At 39.0% G+C, this 12,247-nt stretch overlaps 1 protein-coding gene across 1 annotated transcript in view; it reads right to left on the reverse strand.

Annotated features, from left to right (window-relative positions):
- The window catches only part of LOC115233244 (transmembrane protein KIAA1109), a 34,151-nt gene extending 27,416 nt beyond the window's left edge, over positions 1-6,735 (reverse strand). The window contains exons 1-9 of the mRNA XM_029803553.1: positions 6,578-6,735; positions 5,817-6,133; positions 5,612-5,755; positions 5,193-5,515; positions 2,806-5,084; positions 2,393-2,679; positions 1,445-1,748; positions 719-1,036; positions 1-367 (exon numbers count right to left, since the gene is read on the reverse strand). Coding sequence (XP_029659413.1) covers positions 1-367; positions 719-1,036; positions 1,445-1,748; positions 2,393-2,679; positions 2,806-5,084; positions 5,193-5,515; positions 5,612-5,755; positions 5,817-6,069 — 4,275 coding nt within the window. The 5' untranslated portion in view covers positions 6,070-6,133; positions 6,578-6,735. The remainder of the gene's footprint in view (positions 368-718; positions 1,037-1,444; positions 1,749-2,392; positions 2,680-2,805; positions 5,085-5,192; positions 5,516-5,611; positions 5,756-5,816; positions 6,134-6,577) is intronic.
- Positions 6,736-12,247: the final 5,512 nt, after the last annotated feature.

Here is a 12,247-nt window from a genome sequence, read left to right on the forward strand (position 1 = left end):
TTCCGAGTTTGTCCTCGCGTATAATGAATGATGAGAATCTGATACGTTCACTCCTTCACGTTGTTCATCTTTGCCAGTCAAGCATATAGATGCAGAGATATTAAATTCAGTCGGAACCACAGGTAAAGATTGCGGGCTACTCGCGGATTCAAGCGATTCTATATTTTCCGTTGCAGTGAAGTAGTCTACGGCCAATTTGGAATCGGACACGCTACTCTTGGGCGCAGTTTCAATCTCCGGTACGTTTAAGATGGATTTACTTCGTTCTACATTCAGTTTAGAATCAGAATCCAATTTTTGAGGTAGCTGTGTTACAGGACTAGCATCGATCAAACGAGAATACGGTACATCTTTCATATTCGGCCCACTGTAACACCGAAAAGAATTTTGTAAATACATTTTCCGCAAATAGATAATTCCAATTAATTATATCTTTTTCGATCATTTTTATATTATGCTATTTCTTCTTTTTTTTTTAATTTCCACAAGTAACACTACTTCAGCTTTATTAGCGATATAAATTAACGAAACAAAAAAAAATGCATATACTTCTATTCTGCAAAATATCTAAACTTTAAATTCTCTTGTTATTAATAATTGAATAAAATATTGTCTAGAGATTAAATCATATATCAAAAAAGAAACAAAATATATATAATAGTATGTTCAGAAATGTTTAAATAATTAAAAAAAGACTGCTACAAATCTTGATGATTACCGCATTGATGTATAGGAAAATCTTCTGTCCAACGGTTTCCTGTCGCCACTAGGTATCAATGGACTTGCAGATGCAACGTTTAATTTTGTACTAATATTTTCTTCCTTATTATAATCAGTAACAGACTTTGGACGCTCGACACCTTTCTTCGTAATTTGCGAACCATCTTGACTAAGTGTTACTTTCAATCCTGTCATAGGATAACATACATCTTGCAAAGATATATCTTGCAAACTGTACGGCGGTGTGTGGAATATCAATTGCCTATCGTGTAAAATAGATTGTCCAAATCCTTTCTCTTTACCAGGCTCATGAATTCTGAAAATACAATAAAAGTAGATTAAAAAGATATAAAAGTAAGGCTCTTACACGATTAAAATCAAGTAAAATCCGAGTAAAAAGGCAAAAGAGCCACGCGCAGTTTTTAGGGCGCAAAGGTATATAATTTAAACCAAAAAATAAATTAAAAAATTAGAGAATTTCTTTAATTACATGATTCGCGAAAGGCGGACGTTTCGGCCCTTTTTTTGGCCATCATCAGCGCAAATAATACTAAACTCAACAATATAAACGGTATACAGAAAGAAAATTATATACCTTTAAATTATATACCTTAATTATAATTTATATTATAATTTATATTAAAACAGAATATTCCATTATTTATCGACATTAAGTTTCTAAGTCCGGACATGTTCGATATAGCAAGAGGAAACAAATATCCACCTGTAGGCGGCGATATTGATACCATCCTGAAGATCTTGATAGCTCGGCTTGAAAAATTTCGGTCCGTTTCGATTATTGCCAAAAAATACGCAGCCTCCTATACAGCCGCACTTTGTCGCCTTTACCCCGCTCTCCTGCATCCACAAAAACCACAAACGTTTTGTCGCCTCGTCGTGCATCTTTAGATATTTATTTTGTACTAAGTGCAAATTGTGCTCCGGAGCTGGAAGGGAAATCGCGGCTTCTAAAATAACCGGACCCAGAGATATCGATCCCACCTCAAGCCATATATCTGATCCATCACCTATATTGCATGTGTATAGAGAAAAAAATGTGTTAAATTTTTTTTTACTAACCAGTGAACTGGTAATGACACATATATGCGCCTAAAATTTTTGTGCCGAAACTGGTAATGACGCATATATGCGCACATTGAATAACTCCGATAAATTTCGATGGATCTGGATAAAACTTGGTATCCTAGAGTTTTTTGGATCGCTGAATCGGAATCTGAGCTCAGGAACTACAAATTCGTCATCGTTCAGTTAATATGGCGCCCAAAAATGCTCTCTTTAAACGGTTTTCGAGACGGTGAGCCGAAGTACAGCTCAAAAGCGAAAAAAATACCCGCTATTAGCTGGTGACCATGAAATCACGACCTCAGAGTGTGCCACATGGAGGCTGCGATGGGATTTTACACTCCATTTGTTGCGAAAAATTAGGTTCTTTTTGGACGTATTGTTTCAGAGATGCGCGATATCAAAATTACGACTCCGGATTCGAAATCAGCAACCTCAAAAACGATTGTACCGATTTTTGAAACGTAATCGATCTTACCAGTTTTGGCACGGAAAACGGCTTACCAATTAACTGGTTAATTAAAAATTAAAATATATTCATGTTTACACATAATTTAGATTCATAATCACAGATACATACGAAAAATACCTGACATCCGACTGCTTGCATTATTATGAGATCTTCCGCTGCCTGTTGTATTAGTATTACTTGTATTCGCGAAGTAATCTGCCGCGGATACAAACTGTCGAATCGATATGGTAGGTAGAACAGCGGTGACGCCTGATTTGACTTGGTGCCCATGAAGATTACAAGTGGCAACACGAATCGGAGATATCCAGAATTGTATGGCAGTACCTGCTTCTTGTAGATATAAATCAATAGCGTCTATAGATAGTCTCGTCATTCGATATTTTATATCCTCGGAACTCGGGCATCTAAACACATTGAAATTTAACTCGATGATAAGTAAATATAATATAGTAAAAATTGTCAAGAGACAATTTTTCTATATATTCTTTTTTTGTCTTTATTATATGATACTAAAGATGGAAAGGATATACCTGTAATGTTTATCGACATCGCTCTCTGGACATTGTAGCGGAGGAAGGCCGTGGTGACATTGAAATGGTAAATCAGGTGGACGTAGACTGTTTTCGGTATTTTTCGCCATCAACAGAAAGGTTTCCAATGATGTAACAAAGTGGTGTAATTGAGGAGAAGTGATCTTTCCGCTTAATTTGCCCAATTGCACTTCAATCAACCACGCGTACTCCAATGTTTCCTGATCCAAACTCCTTCCCTCGTTGCTGAACATAGCATGCCCTCTGACTTGCAGCGCGCTTAACATCAAATGTCCTTGATTTAAATGGTGTTCTTTGCTCGATCTCGCCACATTATCGGTAAGTAGAGCAATTGCGGGAGAGAGCAATAACTGTAGTTGTGTTTCCTTGTAACTCTTTCTCATTTCGAATCCAAAGCGTTCTAGGATTATAATCGGACACAACGGGTCGTTTTCATTACAATTCTTAATTAAATGGGCTTGAATGTCATGCATAGTAACACCGACGGTCACTTCTAAGGATCTGTAATCTCTCGGATCAAACGGCTTGGATTTTAATTCCTCATCTTCCACAGATGCCTCAACACTACTGTTTTGTGCATCCTTATCCTTGCTTCTTTCCGCGTTACTCGGTGTCGAACTCGCTCTACTTTGTTGCATATCGGTAAACGTTTGATAATCACCAAATATGTTTTCTTTCAAGTGCATGAAGTTTTTTAACAAAGACCCGTATAAAATCAATACGGATGGGCCGATTTCAAGTTCCACGCTAACTTTATCAGGCGTTATGGATTGTGGATCAAACTTTTGCGCGCCGCTTCTTGCCCACTGCAAGCCCGGTGATTTTCTACATTTAGGAATTCGCATAGGAGACAAAAGAATTTCCTCCTTTTCTGGAGTTGTTATATTAGCTTGCGGAGTAGGACCCAGGGGTGGGCATAAATGATAAGTATAGTTGATACTCAATGCTACGATTGGTACAGACCAACAATCGACCCAGCCCGATTCTTTTTGACAAAAATTCCTCCATTTTTTACCTCTGTTCAATTCGTGCAAATGCTTATGAGTCCCATCGCGCGTCATGATCTTCGCATTCTTATCTAGTGCTAGTAAAATAATACGATTGGTATTAACCTCCGGCAAATAAAACGAAAGATCAACGCTTTCTCCTTGAATCCAAAACCGCAACGGTATCGTAACAGGCAGAAAGTCCACGAATGGAAGATCAAACGACAGATCAAAAAATTCCCCACAGAAAGCAATGTGCGTATTCTCTTGGTTCTGGGACGAGCAATCGATCCAATTGTATTCATTGCAGACTGTAATTAGTTCAAACTCCTTCAAGAGTAAATTAAATTTCCAAGTGTATGGAACAAAGTGTAAAATGTCGGGTCTTGCCTTGCTCGCCCAGTCGTTAATCATATCTTGAAAGAAGTCTTTGTGCAAATAGACTAAATTAGCAGTAGCTTTACATCCAGTTAAATTCAGTGTCCACTCTTGATGATCATTCCATCTGATGGGATAATGACACTTTACTCCAAATTCCAAGGTCTCACTTTCGACCAGACTCCGATATTGTAGACTAGTCGTGGCCTCCAAATGTAGAAGCTGACCTGTTATCTTTGTCGTATACCCGTCCTGTAATACTATCCATGGCATTGTAATTTCCAAATACGATCCTGGCCCTATGTTTACATGAACGGCATTGGTTTCTCTATTTTTACTGAAAAGTATATCGATTGTCGCTTCATTCAACGTCGATAATCTAATGTCGAACGATTGAACCTGTCTTTTATCTCCTGGTTTAGGTGATTTCGTAACCTTTAACGGTTGGTAATTGTTGGGAAAGAAGAATTTAAATAGATGCTCCCGTTGCCTATCAGCCCATGGACCATAACTGAAATCCGTGCCCTTTCCACATTTGATATCAATACCCCATATGGGGGGCATCGCTTCAACCATATCTCCGTTCACCAATTGTATCATTTCAGGATGTTCTGGTACAACGCCAGGTTCGTCCATATAATAATAAACTTCCATATGGTTCGAACTTAAAACTACAAAACCTTCTCCCATATATCTAGGTGGATCATCAACCATACCAGTGTATTTCGGACTTGGTGCTAAAATAACTTTGAAATTCTCTGCCTTACACTTGGTAAAGTGCATAAAATGATCGTGCCTAGATGCCGCTGGTTTCGTGGAATATACAAAATGCGCTTCCTCCACAGTTATAGATAATGTAGTTGGTACTAAACGATTACCAAATACCAGTCTTCCCTAAAAAAACAAAAACATATATATTACAATATTTTTAAAAAGTTTGCTCGTGAATAGAAATACAAAGCAGAATTAAGGCAAGGTAGAAAAAATATTGCTGTCACTAACTGTGCAAATATCTAATTTAATAACTGGTATCAGATCTCTCCAAGTACGCGCAATCACATGAGCTTCCTTCTTTCTAATATTATCCACATGACGAGATACATCCATTGCATTGATCTGTGAATGACGAGTTTCATTAGCTGCATTATTTAAAGACTCCCCGTCCCGATCATCAATGTTTATATTGTGATCATCCTCATCAGGAAACATTTGCGGAGTAAGACCAAAAGATTTTTCCAATTGTGTGTAAAGTTGACAGCGATTGTAGACATGTAATTCAAACCCATTCAGCATAACTGACAACCGTGTATCAGAGTGTGAAAGATCTATAAAATAAAAAATTTTAATTATATTTTTAATTTTAATTATATGCTACTTTTGTTTTCAGATTTATTATATTAAATATTGAAGAGAGTATTTACCTTCTGATACATCTTTGGGGACATAGCTTCTCCACCATCTAAATATAAGCCAACCATCCTGGATTCTAAAGCTATAATCCATTGTAATATAAACTATATCCCTAAACATTATTTTCCCACTTAAAGCACTTAATGTGAAGGAACCTGCAAAGCAAAAATAAAATAAATACTTTGAAATAATCCAAGAACAATTATGTGTTCTTACCAACTTTAACATATCCATCTCTAATAACAAATCGATTTAATAATTTTGTTAATATATAACCAGCCACTCTGCTATTGTAATAAGCAATATAAACAATCCAGAATATTGCAGATACTAATGAACATAGCAACCATATAAAGTTGCTGTCCATTTTAAGGTCATCCAGGATGACATGATCAGAATAATTCCAAAAAGCTGGTTCAATTCCAAAAAAAGATGAAATAGTAACATTGGTTGCTTCATTTTCTTCCATGATGGTATTATTCTCTTCTGTCTCTTGAATTAGGAGTTGTTATTCATAGCACATTTTATGTACTCTGAAATAATAGAAAAAGATCTACTTAATACATTATAGTGTATATATATATATATATATATTTAAAGTATTGAAAATTTTATTATTATTATCTAATATCTATAGTGAATTCATGTTGTCTAAATTATCATCATAACTTATATATTCGTAACAACTGTATACAAAAATATGATATCTTTCAACACATGCAATTAATAAAATTTGTCATATCAATGTTAAAGTATCTGACATATATCGCGAGAAATTGAATATGTCTATGTATATGTCTAATAAACAAGTTTGATAAATTGAACAGCATTGATGTATTTATTTATTTGTACAACAAAAAAACAATCTGAAATTTTTTCCTTTAAAAATAATTCGCCGCAATAGAGTAACGATCCTCTTTGCGCAAGATATGTGGTTATCTATTTAATGCAAACGACATTTTAATTCGATGATTTACCTTTGTTAGTCACTCGGGTATAAAGTGCACATTGAAATTTTGATGTGCGAAATCTCTCTTTCATGTTTTTATGTTTATCATTACAGTAAACCTGGAATGAGATATCAGAAAATTGTCATTACAATGAATAGTAACGAATAGTGACACGCATAACCACTGACATTGAATTCCATAGATATAAAATATGTAGACAAAACCCGGAACCATAGACATAATATATCTAGACCGAGTGTTGAGGAGTGGGGGTAAAGATGCACGTAGAAAAGGACACACTCTGTTTTGTGCCCCTTGCCACCGACGAGATATTATTAAAGACCGTCAGGCCTGGGTAAACTTTTGTGACCATCAAGTGGGCCCGGTGGGCCCGGAGGTAATTGAAGAATGTTGACATTACCGGCCGTTTGATTAGATCGAAGATAATTACACGAATTATTTAATTCATACGGTTATTTCGGTTATTTCAGTTATTATTTTATTATCGAAAACACCGACGAGATATTATTAGAGACCGATGGTCTTAGGGTGCGAACTCATGCAGCGGAATAGCATAACGCGAACGAGAGCATGACCAATCGCGAGCGTTCTACAGTTTTCGCTACGCTCACGATTGGTCCGCTCTTGTTCCGCGTTACGCTTTTCCGCTGCCATGGGTTTGCAAAATGACTGTGATTGGCCAGCCTTCGAACTACGGATGTTATTAAACCCGATTAGGGTTGACGTGTAAACGTAGTCATTATTAGAGACCGCTGGTCTTATAGGATTTAGCATATTACTGGAAAAAACTCGCCACGCGGTACTGTAGGTAAGTAAATCTTTGCATTGTCGATAATAAAACAATAACTGGATGAACTAAAATAACGCATAGCGAGTTTTTTTTTCAGTTACACTAAATCCCATAAGACCACCGGTCTTTAATGATATTTCGTCGGTGCCCTTGCGTTCTCTCTTGCTCGCACGTAGCATGGCGAAAGAGAGCGCTATACTACGTGCGAGCGAGAGAAAACGCAAGGGGCACGAAATAGAGTATGTCCTTTTCTACGTGCATCTCCCGGAACTCTAATAGCGTTTTCGAATGTAGCAGGTTTAATCGCTCTGAGGGTGCCATTACATGGAGCGCGGAAACGCGGATTAGCGTAACGCGGAACGAGAGTGAAACCAATCGCGAGCATTCTGCAGTTTTTGTTACGCTCGCGATTGGTTCCCTTCTCGTTCCGCGTTCCGCTAATCCGCGTTTCCGCGCTTTATGTAAGGGGTCGTTCCCACTGAGCGCGTCTCGCGTCGCGTCATGCGTCGCGTTACAAGGTAACCAATCAGAACGTCTGTTTTATTGCATCATCTCCGACGCGACCTTCTTGCGCGACGCGTCGGTTTGGTTCGTTTGGTTGCTCGACATTCTCGCGTTTGCCATAATAACATAATTTCATACATACATACTATACTCACTCTGTTTCAATCGTAGGTCTCCGATATTTAATACACTGTTTTAGGTCATATACTGTTTTACAGAAAACAGATAATCAGATTTGTACTATATTTTAATTTAAAGGTTATGTTTACGTTTATTGCAACCAATAACCTGGCGAACTAGTACATTCTGCGCATGCGTTGATTTGCCGCGACGCGTTCAGTGTGAATAACAAAAAACACCATGTCTTGAACTTGCGTCGTGACGCGACGCTTGACGCGCTTAGTGAGAACGACCCCTAATGGCACCTGAGGGTGCGAACCCATGCAGCGGAATAGCGTAACGCGGAATGAAAGCGGAACCAATCACGAACGTTCCGCAATTTCGTTCCGTTTTCAGTAGTTTCTAGCGGTTAGCGTAACGCGGAACGAAAATGGAACCAATCGCAAGCATTCTGCAGTTTTCGTTACGCTCGCACTTACTTATCCGCGTTTCCGCGCTCCATGTAATGGCACCCTAATCCGGCCTAAGACCGGATTCACACCTTGGCAGAAAAGCAGAAAGCAGAAAAGCAAAGGCCAATCAGAACTCGCGCTAAAAAAGCAGAATGTACTGCTTATTTTCAGCGCAAGTTCTAATTGGCTTCTGCTTTTCTAGCACGAGTTCTGATTGGCTTCAGCTTTTCTGCTTTCTGCTTTTTTGCCAAGGTGTGAATTCTCCCTAAAGGTGCGAACCCATGCAGCTGTTACGTCTCGACAATGCTCTTTTCTTACTATACCTCAGTTAGTGAGAAAAGAATAGCTCTCTTTTTTTTATAGGGCAACCTGCTTCCATCGGCTATACCCCAGGGACGCCGAGAGCTAGGACTGATCTGGTGGATTCTAGGGGAATGACGTTAGGCACGTAACTAATCTTTAGGTGCCATTACATGGCAGCATCGAGCATCGAGCGTCTGCGCAGAAATCATTGCATCTTCAGGGTTTTCAAGCAGGGCAATTAGTTAATCTATATCCAAATTGCCGTCTAGAAAATCGGTAATAAGTCTAGTGATTAAAGTTAAGATTTGCTCGCGCATGCGACTTACTATGGCTTGAACTTGCTCATCAGTATATAAAGGTTTAATTATCCGAAAATTAATGGAACATCTTGCATTGCTGATTAATTATGAATCTAAATATCTAGCGTATTCATCTATTTTTAAGTGTTCTTCAGGCAATTGGTCTTTTAACTGAGAAATCAAGTCCCGGGGAGTTGTTTGATTTTCGTCACGATAACTTTCTTTAAAATGATTTATATTTTGATACAATTCGTTTAGTAATATGAATTCAGGTGTATAAGTGAAAAGACCGATAGGATCGCTTATGCAAGGAACTTTAGTAATTGAATTGCTTTCAAGAGTTTCCGTTGATGTTTTTCTTTGAGAATCTTCTTGAATGTCTTTTGGGGGTTTATGAGAATATTTTAACCGATTTATAGTATCTGGAGACAAAGAGACCTTTTCACAAGATATTACTCGAGGTTTATTTTTACTATGTAGTCGGTTAAGCCGAGTAGACGAAAGTTGTCTAGGGCACGGTATGTGCTCAGTAGACGAAAGTTGTCTAGGGCACGGTATGTGCTCAGTAGACGAAAGTTGTCTAGGGCACGGTATGTGCTCAGTAGACGAAAGTTGTCTAGGGCACGGTATGTGCTCAGTAGACGAAAGTTGTCTAGGGCACGGTATGTGCTCAGTAGACGAAAGTTGTCTAGGGCACGGTATGTGCTCAGTAGACGAAAGTTGTCTAGGGCACGGTATGTGCTCAGTAGACGAAAGTTGTCTAGGGCACGGTATGTGCTCAGTAGACGAAAGTTGTCTAGGGCACGGTATGTGCTCAGTAGACGAAAGTTGTCTAGGGCACGGTATGTGCTCAGTAGACGAAAGTTGTCTAGGGCACGGTATGTGCTCAGTAGACGAAAGTTGTCTAGGGCACGGTATGTGCTCAGTAGACGAAAGTTGTCTAGGGCACGGTATGTGCTCAGTAGACGAAAGTTGTCTAGGGCACGGTATGTGCTCAGTAGACGAAAGTTGTCTAGGGCACGGTATGTGCTCAGTAGACGAAAGTTGTCTAGGGCACGGTATGTGCTCAGTAGACGAAAGTTGTCTAGGGCACGGTATGTGCTCAGTAGACGAAGGATGTCTAGGGCACGGTATGTGCTCAGTAGACGAAGGATGTTTAGAGCACAGTATGTGCTCGGTAGACGAAGGAATCGTATGGGGATGATGGGAGAGTGTCGATCCGGGTGAAACAATGCTTGATAACGATGGAAATTCTGGACAAGGGTAGAGTGTCACCAGGGCAATAAAGCTCGGCAACCGGGTTTCAAGGGTTGGACCACGTCCGAGTGACAACAGCAGAATAGCCGCTAAGCAAAATCTAGATTTGGCGAATATTGATAATAATAATAGTAAGAATAATAGGGATGTTTCAAATGATTGCAGGAAGATAGATTGTGGATTATTAAAGTTGACTGACTAGGAAACTGTCAGCAACGTGCAAATGAGAGATTCCACAGAGAGAAAAACCGTTTGCATTTGAACCCGTGACCCACACTGTTATTTATCCTTGTTACGGATAATATTCGTTCACGATAACTACATGAGGAGTTTCCGATACGGATTACAGCACAGCTAACCATTTGCTTGCGGATTGTTAACAAACGGCAAACAATTCCCTGTCGAACGAGGCTGCCAAATTCAGGGCCTACTGTGTCCTCGAGTGGGCCCCAATTGCAACCAAAAGTTGAAATCACATCCTGATGTCAAATTGGGTACAACACCAGAGCAGATCTGTCACTAGCAGTGCAACGACAGATTGACGCAACAAACCGAGAGCATGTTTGTCAACCGCAGACCGACAACAGATTTGCGCCAAATGCCCAGCAGATCTATATGCAGAAGCGACGGCAGATTGGCATCAAACGCACAGCAGATCTGTATTCAGAAACGACGACAGATTGGCGACATATCTATCGAACCTAAGGCTCGTTTTCACAGTCGTGATTCTAACTGAGAATCGGTATGAGCTAGACTCTAGCCGGATTTCATACTGAGGTAGCATGCTACGTGCACCTTCGATTGAGTTTAGGTGAGAAACAATGGCACTGCTTTTCACTTCAACTAATCGAAGCTACACGTTGCAGGTAGCATGCTACCGATGTGAAAGCCAACTAAAGCCTATATAGCTTAAATTGATTCTCAGGTAGAATCACGACTGTGAATACCCTGCCGAAAATGGTCGATTAAAACCGATTAAAACATAATCCGTTTTAATCGGTTCAATCCGCGCCTGGATTAAAAAGTAATCGATTTTAATTCCGAACGAACTATAATCGGTTTTAATATCGCTTTCGCGGATTATTTCCAATCTGAAATCATTACATTCTAATCCATATTGTTGTCAATCCAAATAAACACGAATAATCAAATGGATATTGTGGCTGCCGTAGGTCGTCACATTAAGCACAATCCGCGATACAATAGTGCGACCCGCAACTTGGCGGACACGCGCTGATCTGTATTCAGAAACGACGACAGATTGGCGACATATCTATCGAACCTAAGGCTCGTTTTCACAGTCGTGATTCTATCTGAGAATCGGTATGAGCTAGACTCTAGCCGGATTTCATACTGAGGTAGCATGCTACGTGCACCTTCGATTGAGTTTAGGTGAGAAACAATGACACTGCTTCTCACTTCAACTAATCGAAGCTACACGTCGCACGTAGCATGCTACCGATGTGAAAGCCGGCTAAAGCCTATATAGCTCAAATTGATTCTCAGGTAGAATCACGACTGTGAATACGGAGCTCAGGTTTGGCAGATTTGTCTCCAATCTCTTCAGACCTAAACCGAAAATAGAAATTCGATTGGAATTAGTAATTACACTTACATACAGTTGTTTTATATTATTATTATTTGATGAACATTAATTGAAAACGTTATTATAATATTAAAATATATTGAAAACATTATTACAATATTTTATAAAAACGCGTGCATGTACATAACATACATATATTGATGCTATAACAGAGCGCATACAATAAACTAATAATAATATTATATAAATACCCAAATAGCCAAGTCTGTCGAAAGCAAATCATGCCAAGTGCCTGCTATCAATTATTGTTAGCAAGAAGGATACAAATTTCATACAGAAGTTGTTATCTCAGATTAAATTGACAGATTGGTGCCAAAAACAAAGCAGAGTATGCTCACAGAATCT

The sequence above is a fragment of the Formica exsecta genome, unplaced genomic scaffold (assembly GCF_003651465.1).
Source record: "Formica exsecta isolate Colony F162 unplaced genomic scaffold, ASM365146v1 scaffold1665, whole genome shotgun sequence".
Classification (NCBI taxonomy): domain Eukaryota; kingdom Metazoa; phylum Arthropoda; class Insecta; order Hymenoptera; family Formicidae; genus Formica; species Formica exsecta.